General features: G+C 38.0%; 2 protein-coding genes across 2 annotated transcripts; both read right to left on the bottom strand.

The window, feature by feature from the left end:
- Window positions 1-155: 155 nt before the first annotated feature.
- LOC107550785 (uncharacterized) lies at window positions 156-2,663 on the bottom strand. The gene is made up of 6 exons (XM_016232165.1): window positions 2,648-2,663; window positions 2,357-2,495; window positions 2,027-2,141; window positions 1,762-1,842; window positions 831-1,386; window positions 156-599 (listed from the first exon to the last, which is right to left on the bottom strand). Exons 1-6 carry the CDS (start codon window positions 2,661-2,663, stop codon window positions 316-318), a joined length of 1,191 nt encoding a protein of 396 aa, XP_016087651.1. The 3' UTR covers window positions 156-315.
- A 4,677-nt stretch (window positions 2,664-7,340) lies between these two features.
- On the bottom strand, window positions 7,341-10,575 carry LOC107550818 (glyceraldehyde-3-phosphate dehydrogenase). The gene is made up of 10 exons (XM_016232196.1): window positions 10,469-10,575; window positions 10,236-10,342; window positions 10,060-10,150; window positions 9,863-9,978; window positions 9,305-9,386; window positions 8,953-9,104; window positions 8,594-8,672; window positions 8,344-8,427; window positions 8,169-8,266; window positions 7,341-7,639 (listed from the first exon to the last, which is right to left on the bottom strand). The coding sequence occupies exons 1-10, from the start codon at window positions 10,469-10,471 to the stop codon at window positions 7,570-7,572; spliced, it is 882 nt and encodes a 293-aa protein (XP_016087682.1). The 5' UTR covers window positions 10,472-10,575; the 3' UTR covers window positions 7,341-7,569.
- Between the last annotated feature and the right edge of the window lie 4,878 nt (window positions 10,576-15,453).

Here is a 15,453-nt window from a genome sequence, read left to right as displayed (position 1 = left end):
AAATAGTCATTTAAAATACTTTGGACTGGATATAGTGCACTCGGAAATACAATAAGTAGATCAATAAATTGTTTAGATGCACAAGAGATTAATAAATAAATAAATACACAGGATCAAGTCAAACACACAAAGGACAAAATCAATATGAAAACAAAAGCCCCGTGTCAAAGTACCAGTGTGAGACTTGATAGGTGCAAAATAGTGTGTAAAATCACACACTGGATGACACTAATAGAAACAAAGAAACACTGCTTATTAACTAAAACAACAGATATTTTGAGCTAACTAACTGCATTATGAACTTTGCTGATGCTGTCACTCCTCACCTGTCAACGAGCTGTTAGAGGTGGGTTCTCTAAATTCTTTTTTCAGCTCTCTTTCCACCTCCTTCCCTCTCTCTCTTTCTAAGTTGGTCTGCGTATCTAAGGTTGTAGTATCCAAGGTTGCCCACCCGACTGCTGCACTGTCCTGACAGGACCCTCTCTGACCTCTACTCTTCCGTGAGGAATCTTTTTTCACACGGTCCCCAGACGACTGACTGGTAGGTGTGCTTCTTCTCCAGCTGTGAATATAAGAGAGCGTGACGCTTCCACGATATCCTGGATGTGTGGAAAATAAAAGGACAGAAACAGAAATGTGAAGAAATGTAGACAGAGAAATAAAATGAACGAAAATAGATAAGTATAGACCAGGGGTCAACAAACTCGGTGCCCGGAAGTTTCTAGTATGCCTAATAAGACCAAGATTCTCTGGTTCAGGTGTGTTTAATTATGGTTGGAGCTAAACTCTGGGATAGACACAGACAGACAGACAGATAGATAGATCCTGACCATCAGAATCACTGCCGTCGGTGCTCCTTGTTCTCCTCCTCTCTCCATCTTTTCCTCTCAAGCACAGGAGATCATAGACGTCCTCCCTGAAGTCACGGTTCATGATCTGGTAGATAAAAGGGTTTATCATGCAGTGTGACTTGGCAAAAATAGCTGGGATGAGTGAGACCTCTGGCTTCAGGATGGACACAAGATGTGACTGATGTCCATTCATTCCTCCATGTGCAGAACCCACAGTTGAACTTGATCCATGATGCCCTACTGAATGATGGGAAGGATCTGACGTCATATTCCTCCAGGTAGAAGTCATATTCCTCCAGGAGCCAAAAGCATCCCCGAAGTGTTCTGAAGAGGTCCAGTTAATGAGGAAGGGAAAACCAAAGACGTCAGACAACCCTCCGCCATGGCCGACCCCCGCTGCTGACATTCCACCCGTGAGAGCGGTTCCTCCGTCTTCTCCAGTGTGCTCCTCTCTAGCAGTCAGAGCGGAGTAGAGCGAAACGATCGCATAGGGAGTCCAGGCAATCAGAAATGAGGAACACACCACTGCTGCTATCTGCAACGAAACAAAAAGGAAAAAAGAAGTTATTTGTGAATCATAAAAAGGAAAAAAAAAATGAATAGTTGTGTGGAGGTAACAGCAGAGCAGCCATTGTCTTATTCTGATTATTTTATTCATTTTTAATGTGTATTTTCAATTTTTGTTTTTGTCCATATTTACTTAATTGTTTTTTTTACATTGATTCATGTTAAAAGGGTCTGAGACCAATTGGAGTATTCACATATTGGCCACAAATCCAGCGAACGATGCTCAGACCCCTTAAAAGGACCAAGTGTGAAAACACCCTAAGATATCCCATGTTAAAAGTCATTGTGTCTGAGAATTGGGTCCTTTACAAAGGTATGATGGGTGATCAATCAGAGCTGGTACCTTTGTCAGCCGGAGATCTTTGCTGTTGTGAGTGACACTGGATAAAGGGATTGAAGTCAATATCCGTCCGGACCAATACACCTGAAATCACACAACAGTGTAGCAACACTTCAATTCACCTTAAATAGTTCTTCAGTCAACATTAGGATTAAACAATCAAATTACAAATGATCACTACCATCATCCTCAGAATAAATCAAAATGATGTCTTAGGTTCAAGAGTTTCAGAACCATTATTAATAGTGATAATCTCTCTGTTTCTCACCTTGATGAGGATAGCGAGGTATGAAGTGATGATAGTGAACGTGGGAAGTCCAAAGCAAAGTGACAGGATCAGGTAAATATAGACTCTATCATTAAGTGAAGACTTCATTCTCCACCTGTGGCCACAGGAAACAATGCATGAACACATCAACACATATTTTCTGTGATGGGTGGATGTTCCAGTGGTTTGTGGGTAAAGTAACACTCAGCTGCTTGAAAGTGAACGCTATATATGTGTCCCTTGAGAATGCACTCTGAAAACACCAACTAATCTTTGGGGAAAAGGATAGCGACTCATTTACAAGTGTTACTAATGGTTATGGTGCATTACCAGTTTATGGTGCAGCTGGTTCCAAATGGTTCCGGTCCGTAACTACCAAAGCCAAACACAGGAAGTGAGGCCCAGAATAATGTATAGCTCCACACCAGAGCCACAGACAGAGAGGCATGTTTTCTCTCAATCCACTGACCTGAGACAAAGGACCAAGTACATTTGTAAACATCTAAAACTACTTGATAGCTCCTGAAACGTACTAGCCGGGTATTATTATATTGATTGTCCCATTCTGTTAGCTGAGAGAAAGAATGCAGTCCATCAAAATTAGAAATCTATGTTGTGCACTGTAAATGACAATCATAATCTCTGATCTTGTGCATTGATATACTATTCTTTTAAGAAGGGAGGCAAATTGTAATTATGGAAATAATGCAATGAATTTCTCCAATCATAAACTGGCTTAGTAGCAGTCAGTGCAATGGTGGTACCTTGAGGTGATGATACATGGCGCCCCCAGCAGACTGTAGCCAAAATCACAAACGGCCAGATTGATGGTCATCAGCTCGTGCGCTCTGAGCTTCTTTCTCCTCTGACCGTAAACCAACAAGACCAGCCCATTCCCGACCATCGACACCACACCTGCGACAGACAGAGAGAAATATAGATCATAGTACCAAGCGTCATCTTACACAACCAAAATGTTACATTAAATATTGTAATATATATCTCACTATAAATTAAATTAAATGTAAAAATTTTATATAAAAAATTCAGGACAATGCATGTAATTTTTGCAGATTGTTTTTAAAAGTAAAACATATATTTTAAATAGTATGATAACTTTCTTTCCTAGCATTCTTTGCAGTGAGCTTAAAAATATTGTAAGTGAGCTAAAAAGTATTGACTGATTGTTTATAATTTTTTAGTTTAGTTGATCACAATATATATTTCACCATAAATTACACAGTATTTCTTTTTTGACTTTTAAAAACTTAGATGTGTTGTAATTTTTAATGGGACATTATGTGTACTTTTTTACAGAAAGAGTTTTAATATATTTATATATACATATCTATTATAACCCTTACTGTAAAATTACATGTATTGTTCCATTAAAAATGGCAATACAAGTAATTTAATAGCAAGGTCAGTCAACCAATGAACCAATGTTTTTTTAGCGGTGCAATTTATGCTCTATGTCCAAGAATTCATTTTATTTTACATTATTTATTTTTTCTTTTTCTTTTTTTTGCAAGGAGCTAAAAAAATATTGATTTAGTCAAACACACCAACGCATACGAGCACCTCTTGCTGCACTGCCATTTTTAAATGACTCTGTAATGGCAGTTGTATTTGTTGTGCAAACAAGTGTATTGATTGTAATGGACAAGTGTCTTTAGATTGCATAGGTTGTGGATAAGATGATATGTCGAGTTTTACCATTTTCTGAAGCATCTCTTAATTAGAAGCATTCTCAATAGTGGTCTTTTTAATTTTGGACCCCACTGAACTCCAATATATATTGAACAAAAATAATTTAATAAAGTAATAATAACTGACCTGGGATGATGAGTAAGATGGCTATGCTGAGGTCAGCAGATGAAGAGAGCTGTGAGTGGAAGGCATGAGGGATGGAGGACGAGACAGAGATAGACCCCATCCACGAGCCATTCACTCTCTTAGACATTAACTATAACAGAGAGACAGACAGAAAGTAAAAGAAAAAGACCAAGACATAATGATGCTGCTGTACCCAGAAAACCCAGCATATGTTAGAAAAACACAGCTGCATAAGTATTAAGTATTGTTTAATAAAAAATATAACAAATTTGTTCAAGTGTGATGTGTCATTACTCATTTCACTAACCCACAATTCAGCTTTAAATCAGTGTCGAATGAAATGTTGCCACAAATAGAGGCACATCTGAGCAAAAAAACAAAAAGTTTTTTATTCCCCTTCCTCTGTCGTGTTTATCTCTCCGTCTTTTTCAGTCTGCCACTGTCTTCTAATCTGAAAGTGAAATGCTTGCTTTTCAGACTTAAGCCTCTTTTGTTCCTGTTGCTCTCTGTTTATACGGGAGGAGTGAATCAATTCCACTGTGGTCAGTGTGCCAGAGGACCATCAGGATTCATGCGCACTAACCCTCCCATCCTTTTGAACACCCTCCTCCCTCTTTATGCACACCTCTACCCTTCCTCTCATCCCGTTTTTACACTCCTAACACTTCATCTGTGTGAATAGAAGACAGTCGGAAATTGGTTTTTAGAACAGTGGCCATACATGATGTTTTAGTGAGATGAACAAACATTATACGACAGACACCGCAGTTGTTGGTGCTATAAGATTGATAAAGCACAGTGACATAATCTGTGAATGTGGGTGAGAGAGAGGTGGGGGTCGGCGTTGCATACTGAAGAGTAAATGTACACGGATAACAGCCATCTGAACTAAACAATAAAGTCTCTTAATCCTCCGTCCTCATTCTTATCAACAGAATTGAACAGCAAGTGCATGCATAAATACACAAAGAGTAAATGCACAAGAACAAGCTTTGCCATAAATCCCACAGTCGGCAAACTAAAACTTTGCTTTGTTATAAGATGATAGTTTGGAGCCTAACATCATAAACAACATTTTAAGACCGCATTATTTTAGAAAATGTCAACTTTAATATGAAAGATGCATGGATAATAATGTTATGAACTTTAGAGCAATAAAGTCTCCATGCTCATCATTGGTAAATCTGCGCCTTGCTAATGCAGTGCATTAATGTTGAAATATATCCACTGGTCCTCTGACTCGCACATCAATAACATTGATAGACATATTTCATAAAGGCCCAAGGTGAAATAATGGCATGTCTATGTCAGGGTGCAACTTCCCCCGATCCACAAATGGACTGAGTATTGAACTAAAAGAGTGTGTCAAAGAGTTTTAAATGCATTTAATGCAAAATGCATTTAATTAAAAATTAATGTGTCTTCGAAATTTTTATAACCATTACCAGCAGACCAGGTCTAAGAGACTTTCCTGGTAACCTAATCATACTTGGTTGCACTTTATTTTGATAGTCCACTTTAGACATTCTACCAACTATAAGTAACTTTGCAACTGCACGTCAACTAACTCTCACTAGAGTAGTGGAATTTACCGTTTTTCTCAATTGCTAACACACAATTCATGAAACAATTCACCATTTTCTCACAACAATATACAATCTCAAAACTACTACACACTTGTACAAACATCCAGGTCAAATATTTTTGTCAAAAACATTCTCTTTTGTCAGAATCAATCTTTGGCCTCAGATGACACACAAACCTGGCAAATACACAGACTACTTCACTGCCTAATGAACACTGCAGTGAGATCAATTCAAAACACTTTTACAGAAACCTCCTTTTGGGAATCAGGAATCATTTTGCAAGGCAGTGTCTAATTACAGAATAGAACATAAATAGACGGGTGCAGATGCAATAAAATGAAATAAGCTCAAAGAAAAGTTTGCTTTTATTACACCATTGCGAAGAGATTCTACATAAGATGAAAAAGCACTAGAAAGGAAAAGTTCAGCTCAAAGAATTGAATATGAACACACAATACAGTATACTGTCAGTCAATCAATCAATCATCTTCTGCCAAATTGCATTATAGTATTGGTAATTATCTTATTTGCCATACTAGAGCAGTTTCTTAGTCTTCTGACAAGACTTTCTCTGCCTCCTCTAGACAGTCATCTCTGTAACTGTACCTGTAACTTCTGCAAAAATACAGTACATGTTAGAAGTACTTGGCTACAAATCAATTCAGCGGTTCAGTGTACAACATGCTACAGAATTTTCTGTAGATAGAATAGTGAAAGTTCTCATGTAAAGTGCTGCTAGAAGTACTGTAATTGTACTGAACAGTCAACTATAGTGCTTTGTATTTCATCAGGAACAAGTGTCATTTGACCCCATCCCTTCATTTTTCTTTTCCCCTGCTCTTAGTTCTCATCTTCCTCTTTGTCTCCCAGCAATAGGGTTAATTTTCAAAAGCACAATCACCTGTGCTCCTGTTTTTATTATCCTGAGATTCTGACTGGTGTGTCATCAGTTTTGCTACTTAATGTTTACACATGGGAGAATGTGTGCTATTTGAGTTTGTGATGCTTGAGGAAATGATATGGTGCACTTGTCTTTCTGAATGAGAACATGGTTAAACCCATGCATTGGTGTACGGTTTTGCAAAAAAAAAAATAATAATTGAACAAATTGGTACATGTGTGAAAACCAGTGAAATGTGTTGGTTGAGAAGGGTCCGTTTTAACAACTGAATGAATTGTTTGAAAAATTTAGTCAAATGAATCAATTATAGTGTTAGCAATTGAGAAAAACTGTAGACGACTCATTTAGGCTTTTCACACTTAAATATGGGTTAACGGAATCCAGTTTATTTTCATGTTTCACACTATGCATTCATAAATTTCTTTGAGTCAGGTGGATTCTGATTGGTGGTCATTTATCATTCATCAGCCGGAGAAAAAAAAAAAAACCCAATTCCGATGTTGTTCCTCAGTGCCATTATTACTACAGCTGTGGAGTAGACTTCCCCATTTCTGGTTTGAATTCCTCTAGGAGTAAACCATCAAATGATTTTCTCCTTAAAACACAGCAGCGACTGTAGAAACACATGAACATTTATTTAGGCAAGCTTACACCAAAAAAAAACGCATGGTTTCACACGAAGTGCACTTGTTGAAATTCAGTGGGAGCCACTGATCTATTATATATAGAAAATATGCACTTAAACCATGCATTACATACTTAAGTGTATACATTTTATATTTGGTTATAGTCAACCAACTATAACCCTACACTATAAATGTGACTTGACAAGCATGTTAATTGGGGCGCCTAGACAATTGGCCATAAGTTACCAAGGAAACCAATCAAAACACTGGTTTGCTTTAAAAGCTCATATTCCCAATTTTAGAAAGTGCCGACACAAATAGGTCACCAGATCTAGATAAAACAAAGACAACATACTTCCCATTTCTCACAAACAGAGGACTTTATTATGTCACAGGTTGTTAACAGACAGAAAAGCTTTTGAAGTCAACATCAATTTTAAACCTCACAAAACAGAACAGAGTATTTTCATATAAAAATAACATTGGTCTTCAAATCAAGCATGTAATTTCCTTCCAGGCAAGTGGTGCAAACATCCAACCAGATGGGAGAACGGTGGGTCATGCATCAAACCACAAAAAAAAAGGGGGACACATTTACTCTTTGGAGGCCATGTGGGCCATCAGGTCACATACACGGTTGCTGTAACCAAACTCATTGTCATACCTATGGGAAGGAAGAGAATTAATTAGTGCCATTCAAAAACTACATAAGCAAAGAGTGTACAAAACCAGAGTTTGTGCCCTTCAGTGGGAAGCTCCAAAGTCTAGATGATACAGGAGTTGCGACATTGGAAAGAGCATGTTGATTTGCAAAAACACTGATCTATAATAGATAACAGATATACATCTAGCTGGTTATTGCAAAAATAAACACAAAGTGCCTGCATTTGTATAAAAGGAGTCTGCAGTATGAGACAAGACGTGAGCGGTGGCTTACGCTGCATTGCTACTGATGGTCATTATCAGGAAAGAACAGACCTTGGAATGTTGCGACTGAACTCAAATCAAGCATTTCAGAGAGTCATATAATATAGGCCCATAATCTATACAAACATTAGTGAGGGGAAAGTCTGCAGTGAACTAACGAATCATTTTGCGAATATTACACGCTGTATTTTTATTATTTTTTTTATTCAGATGTAGATACTGGAGTAATACCAGACTCTGATGTACAATTTTAGGTAGCATCTTACCATGTGACCAGCTTGACAAAGTGATTGTTGAGGGCAATGCCAGCACCAGCATCAAAGATAGATGAACGCACATCCCCGTTGAAGTCAGTGGATACCACCTGCACACGGCAGACAGTTATAAAACAATTTGCTGAAAAACACTGGTCACAACACTGACATAACTGAATGTGCATACCTGGTCCTCGGTGTACCCCAGAATGCCTTTCAGGGGTCCATCAGCTGCAGCCTTGACCACTTTCTTGATCTCATCATAACTGGCCTGCAGTTAACAGAATAGGGACATGAAAAGCCAAAAGGCAAGTCGAGTCATTTATATGGTGTTGCATCCAGAGGTAAACAGAATGAACCAATCCTGTCGTAAGAAAAATCAAAGCATTCATTCAACTGAAGCCACTTTAATTATGCAGGCCTGGAAATAAACTCACAGGTTTCTCAAGACGGACAGTCAGATCCACCACAGACACATTGGGGGTGGGGACACGGAAGGCCATACCAGTAAGCTTGCTGAAACGAGAACCAACAAGCATCAGTATGTTTAGATGGCAGAAAGAGGAAGCAAAAACGAAACAAATTCTTAAGTTCCCCCAAGCAGAACATTCCACTTTTGAGTAAATATCACCGTGCATCCTGAAAACACTTCTATAGGCTGCAGTTCAAATCAACTCTGACCTTTAAAATGGCATGCTGAGCACTTTCATGGAAGTGGAATTTAAAACAAGTTTGGGAAATGAATAAAAAGATGTTTAAAGAGCACACTTGTTGAATTGCAAAGCGTGTTACGGACCCATTGAGCTCAGGAATGACTTTGCCCACAGCCTTGGCAGCCCCAGTGGAGGCTGGGATAATATTCTGACTGGCACCGCGGCCATCCCTCCACAGTTTCCCTGAGGGCCCATCCACGGTCTTCTGTGTGGCTGTGATAGCATGAACAGTGCTCTGAAAGTGGGGAAGAGGGAGACAGTTAACGTTTGGAGAAAGATTATAAAAAAGCAAAGCTTTACGTGCATCTCTATCGGTATCAACTGATGCATTTCAATAAGAATCAAGTGTAGAGCTTGACAAGGAGAAGTGGAACAATAAACTGACGCATCATGTCAGGTTTCAATCACTTTGGGTCAAAAGGCTTTTCCACTTACCATAAGACCTTCAATGATGACAAAGTTATCATTGATGACCTTGGCCAAGGGAGCCAAGCAGTTGGTGGTGCAGGAGGCATTGCTAGTAAACAGACAGGTGGAATCGGTCACAAAAAGGGAACCATCTTAATGAAATTATTTTATTGAAGAGAAGTGACAAATGTTAGGATTTAACATGCTGGAGTTCAACTGTTTGCTTTCCCCCCCCCCCCCCAAAAAAAAAAAAATTTAACATATAGAGAGTCATTTACATGTAAAATGAAGTTGAATTTTAAATTTTATAAGTTGAAAGTATATGTACTGCAAATGTAATTTGTAGTGTTGTATATGCAAAATTAAAATTGTTGAAAAACTGAACTTAAGATTTAAACTTCAAATCAATAATTCTGATTGGAATTAATAAAAAAAATAAATAAAAAAAAAAAAGTTTAAACTAAAATATTAGCTTGGCTTTAAACCTAAAATTTAGAAATTTAATTTCACAAATTTTAAATAGCCATTCCTTCTGAAAAAAAAAAAAGAAAAAAAATATCCCCCCCCACAAATGTATATCCTTACCTGACAACTTTAAGAGAATTATCATATTTCTCGTGGTTGACACCCATGACAAACATAGGGGCATCTGCACTGGGTGCAGAGATGATGACTCTCTTGGCACCACCCTTAAGGTGAGCCTAGTAGGAGAGAAAAGCAAAGGTTCAAACAAGAAATAAACAGTAGCGTTTATGTCTAAGGTAATGACTACGACTACATACAGAAGCCTTCTCAATGGTGGTGAAGACACCAGTAGACTCCACAACATAATCAGCACCTGCATCACCCCATTTAATATTGGCTGGATCCCTCCTGTGAGAATACAAATGGGGAGATCAGAGCACATTTCAATGCGCAGCACTGAATACAACACAATGTTTGTATGGAAAGCACTCACTCGCTGAAGACGGTGATAGCGTGACCATCAATGACCAACTTGCCGCCTTCAGCCTTAACCTCACCCTTGTACTTTCCATGGGTGGAGTCATACTTGAACATGTAAACCTGTGAAAAGACAACGGGAAAAATCAGATTTTGAATGAAAAAAAGTAGAGAAAGAAACTGTTGCATAAAAAGTTCAGGAAATTGAGCCTTCCATCACTCAAATGGAAACCAAAATTAGGAACTTGCCATGTAACTGAGGTCAATGAAGGGATCATTGATGGCCACAATCTCTACCTTCTTGGACTGGAAGGCAGCACGGGTCACCAGACGCCCAATGCGGCCAAATCTGTAAAAAAAAAAAAAAACATTAAAGGCCACAAATATTAAGCAGCACAATGGTGAAGCAGATTTCTGAAGGATCATGTGACATTGAAGGCTGGAGTAATGACTCAACACAGGAGTAAAAATTCACTTTGAAACCCATTAAGACAAGTTATGAAGAGTAATTTTACACTACAACTTTAAAACGCAACTTTGGTGGGCACAAATCATTAACATCCAAACTTGACTTAGTTTGCATAACTCCATAATGAGCGAAGGGCTTTTAATAAAACCAGAATTAAGAAAAAAAAAAATCCATAATTTACAGCACATTCAGTGGCCATAATTTACAAACACCGCAGGTTTCAGCATCAAATCCACTAGATGACGCACAAGCCCCATTTCTGAATAATCACAAAACCATTCTGTCCTCATGAGTCTTGTGATTGGGCCAACTTGTGACCTACGAGTCAAGATTTAAAAGCTTTACATCTTACCCAATACAGAAAAATGTCCTTTCTAACCCTTCAATATTTGCTAGAGACAAAAGCTAAACCCTGGAGAACGGTTTAGGACAGTTCAGTGGTTCCCAAACCTCTCCACGAAGTACCCCCAGCACTGCACATTTTGTATGTCTCCCTATATCTGACACCCACTTCAGGTCTTGCAATTGCCACTAATGAGCGGATGAGTTAAATCAGGGGTGATCGATGAGGGGGACATACAAAATGTGCAGGGCTGGGGGTACTCCAGGACAGGTTTGAGAACCAGAGTTGGATGATACTAACAAAGCATCACGGACCATTTAACAGAACTTCATAAGGCCTGCCCTCTGCCATTCAGACTGTGATAAAGAACTTCTGTTGGCCTCCAGCTGTCAATGTGAGCTATTTTGGTGCCTATAACACCAATGCTGCTCACAAGAGGGATAAGAGGCAGGACTGACTTCATGAAAGAAGTCCTCCATTGCAACACTTTCAGCTACCTATTAAATCAATAGGCCAAAGGAAATGGGATCACAGTACATACTGCTTTGCGCTGATAAGACGTACTGATATGGTGAAGGTACAACAACTTCAAAACATTTGCATGAAGTCCGTTAAGATTGAGAAACAGGCCAAAGGTAAAAAGTCCTGTAGATATAATGCTCCTGGTAAAAAGGGATCGACTGTTTGACGAGTGGGGTTACCTTTTAAATCTTCACGATAATCAAAATGCAAGAGGCATGGCAAAATATCTGGAATTACTGAAATACACTTTAAAAGAACTCATGTAAACTGAACATTTTTGGACACTTGACCGCACATTAGAATTAAGTGTACTATTGCTTAAATTTGTTAAGATGCAATTAGTAGAACTGAAGTCACTTGACCCACTTACTCAAGTTCATTTTATGTTACTTCATAATTACTACCACGTTTGCAATATGGTTTAAGTGTTCCGTTGAATTGTACGGACAAATACTTAAGGTAAATTAAAACTTTAAATTACTACTAAAAATTGCATGCATTTAAATAGATTTAGTGAATTTGCAATCTAGTATATTCAAAATCATATTGATAAAAATAAAAACTTTAAAATGAGCTTTAGTATTTTTCAGTGTACTTTAAAGCCCAAAAGATAAAACTTGACTTAAAACACTTTTTTAAAAATTGACGGTTCAAAGTGTACTTTAAAAAAATAAAAAAAACATCCCATATACTTAAGTGTTAAACTTATTCAAATGGACAGAGTACATAAGTGTCCTTTTATTTCATCACTTAATTTAATAAATTTTTAAATATACTTTTTGAATGTGCACTTGTCGGGTACTTCAAATCTTGAGACAAATTTCTGCAAGGAGCATGCAGCTGTGGAACACATAATAGCACACATCCATGACAAGTTCCATAGTCGGCCCAAGGCATAAGCAAACCAAGCGGCTGCTTAGGGCCACGGACCAGGGCCCCCCCCCCAAGAGTACATAAAATGACAGCTTCAAATGGAATGAACAATGGTAATTATACAAACACACAAATAATCTATACAGCATAATCTATGATCTAAAGTACTACTGCCACTTTCCATAGAAATCAGTGTGTACTTAGACATTTCAATTAAGCACGAGAAAATACATAAACAAAAACCACATTTATAGTATGTTTAAATGTCTGAAACCTAAAATAAACTTTGTGGTTAAACACTGAATCAGGGGCATTGCACCAAATATTGGGCCCCGGTCACACAATCAAGGGGTTGGGCCCCTCACAACACCCAGGGCGGATTTTTTTTCACTATTATTTTTTTTATTTTGTCTAATTTTAGAGGGTCAAAAATAAACTATTAACATAGCAAGATGTTAAAAAGGCACAGTATGGAAGATTTTTTTAATTAAAATATCCAAAAACCACTAGAACGGTGTTATATATATATTTTGCTGACTTGTGTACTTACATTCTCTCAACTGTTTTGAAGAATGTTTAAATCCATAGAAATAAGCAATTTTAACTAGTGACACGGACCGTGTCCATAGTGTCCCCTCCAATGACGTCATAACCCCTAGATTTCCGGTTTTGTTTTGTAGAAAACACCAAAGATGCTTTAATGTTATGCATTTTATTAGACCGGTGATGACCGCACAGAGTAGCATAATAACTAGGGATGCACCGAATGTTCAGCAACCGAAATTCAGCTGAAAATAGCAAAAAAATTAAATTATAAAAAAAAAAAAAAGGAACTTTGTGTTCGGCCGAATATGTACCGAATAATGACTGATTATCGCGATCAAATAGAGGCACGTACTAATGCAGCAAACATGTCAGCAGTGTGAAAGTATTTAAAACTATCAGAGAAAGAGCACGAGAAAATACATAAACAAAAACCACATTTATAGTATGTTTAAATGTCTGAAACCTAAAATAAACTTTGTGGTTAAACACTGAATCAGGGGCATTGCACCAAATATTGGGCCCCGGTCACACAATCAAGGGGTTGGGCCCCTCACAACACCCAGGGCGGATTTTTTTTCACTATTATTTTTTTTATTTTGTCTAATTTTAGAGGGTCAAAAATAAACTATTAACATAGCAAGATGTTAAAAAGGCACAGTATGGAAGATTTTTTTAATTAAAATATCCAAAAACCACTAGAACGGTGTTATATATATATTTTGCTGACTTGTGTACTTACATTCTCTCAACTGTTTTGAAGAATGTTTAAATCCATAGAAATAAGCAATTTTAACTAGTGACACGGACCGTGTCCATAGTGTCCCCTCCAATGACGTCATAACCCCTAGATTTCCGGTTTTGTTTTGTAGAAAACACCAAAGATGCTTTAATGTTATGCATTTTATTAGACCGGTGATGACCGCACAGAGTAGCATAATAACTAGGGATGCACCGAATGTTCAGCAACCGAAATTCAGCTGAAAATAGCAAAAAAATTAAATTATAAAAAAAAAAAAAAGGAACTTTGTGTTCGGCCGAATATGTACCGAATAATGACTGACTATCGCGATCAAATAGAGGCACGTACTAATGCAGCAAACATGTCAGCAGTGTGAAAGTATTTAAAACTATCAGAGAAAGACGCAGAAATCATTACAAGCACGAAGCATCGACAGCGAGAGACTGTTTAGTGCTGCATCACATGTCTCCGATGAGATGAAGAGGTGGCTGATGCTGGTGGTTAGGCTACTGTATTATGATTGAAATCGCAAAAAGGCCTCAAACGATTAGTAAATAAACTGCAGAATGTTGTATTTTCTAACGCACGCACTACACGTATTCTGACAGTGCTGCACGAGCTCGCGGCGCCAAGGTTCAGAGTTCAAAGTACGATAAATCCGCTCTGAACTCGGTTACTTGTCAATTGCTCAGTAACGTTTTTGTGAATTTTTTTTTAAAAAAAGGCATGTGACACTGATACGTGCGACAAACATAGGTGCAGGAAGTTTTTTTTCTGTGGGCAACCGTTTCAGTTGGGGAAAAACTTTTTAAATCATCGGTGTGTCTATTTACACTAAGTGCAAATAGCCCGCCTTGTTGGCAGAGGCCATTTACACTAACTCCACCCATCAACATTACAAAAGACAGTAATTAAGCATCACATTCAGTGGCGTAGATGGTAAAGTGTGTGCCATTCTTCTTTTGACGTGATCGACCCGGGTTCGAATCTGCCTTTAGGCCAAATTTCTCCCTTTTCAAAATCACATCAGAAAAGCATTTTTTTTTTTTTATAAAATTGAAGGAAATAATCAAAGTTGAAAAAGTATCGGGTAGGGTTAGGTGTAGGGAGGGCTTTTTTCCCCAATAAGGTGGCATTCATTTAATTTGAATTAATTTACAATTTATTGCACACAGTTTTATAATGTATTACAATGCTGCGGTGCAGATAATTGACACCATTTGCAATAAGTAATTCGCAGAATATCCTGCTACTACATATAGCTATTTGCACTTAGTGTAAATGGCACATCACTTAAAAAAAATGTAAAAAAGTAGAATAAAAATCTCAAGTAAAACTGGTACTGCAGAAAGATCGAGATGGCCCTCACTGCAAAACACAAGTCCAGGGGGCGTACTCCCACCTGACATATACCTAACCTACGCTTCTCCACCCATAGATGTGGATCCAACCATGCCCCCTGGATCTTGTGTTCCGCAGTGAGTGGCTACTGGAAAGATAGTCACATTTTCAAAGTGTCATCTACTTTGGCACCAATGTACCGTAGGTTATTTTTGACAACACTAAGGTACTGTAAATGGATAAGTTACTCAGTCAGGCTTTTGTCTCACAAAGGCTCTCACCATCCTTCCAAGAAAAATTCTCAAAAGTGGTCTCCCTGTCTGCAGCTTTCTTTCCCCTTCTGTCTGCTCTTTTTGACAACCTGATTTAGGCTTCATGTTTTGCAATGCAAGACACTTTTT

This window comes from Sinocyclocheilus grahami, unplaced genomic scaffold, assembly GCF_001515645.1.
Source record: "Sinocyclocheilus grahami isolate Dianchi unplaced genomic scaffold, SAMN03320097.WGS_v1.1 scaffold408.1, whole genome shotgun sequence".
In the NCBI taxonomy this organism is placed as follows: Eukaryota; Metazoa; Chordata; class Actinopteri; order Cypriniformes; family Cyprinidae; genus Sinocyclocheilus; species Sinocyclocheilus grahami.
Note: the sequence above shows the minus strand (reverse complement) of the source record. Positions and strands in the feature narration are given on the sequence as shown.

Coding starts and splice junctions, on each gene's coding strand:
- LOC107550785 (XM_016232165.1), bottom strand. Junction 2,142..2,356: donor ACCAGCTGCACCATAAACTG/GTAATGCACCAT, acceptor CTGTGGCCACAG/GTGGAGAATGAAGTCTTCAC. Junction 1,843..2,026: donor ACCTCGCTATCCTCATCAAG/GTGAGAAACAGA, acceptor GTGTGATTTCAG/GTGTATTGGTCCGGACGGAT.
- LOC107550818 (XM_016232196.1), bottom strand. Junction 10,151..10,235: donor GCTATCACCGTCTTCAGCGA/GTGAGTGCTTTC, acceptor GTATTCTCACAG/GAGGGATCCAGCCAATATTA. Junction 8,267..8,343: donor TGGGGTACACCGAGGACCAG/GTATGCACATTC, acceptor TGCCGTGTGCAG/GTGGTATCCACTGACTTCAA.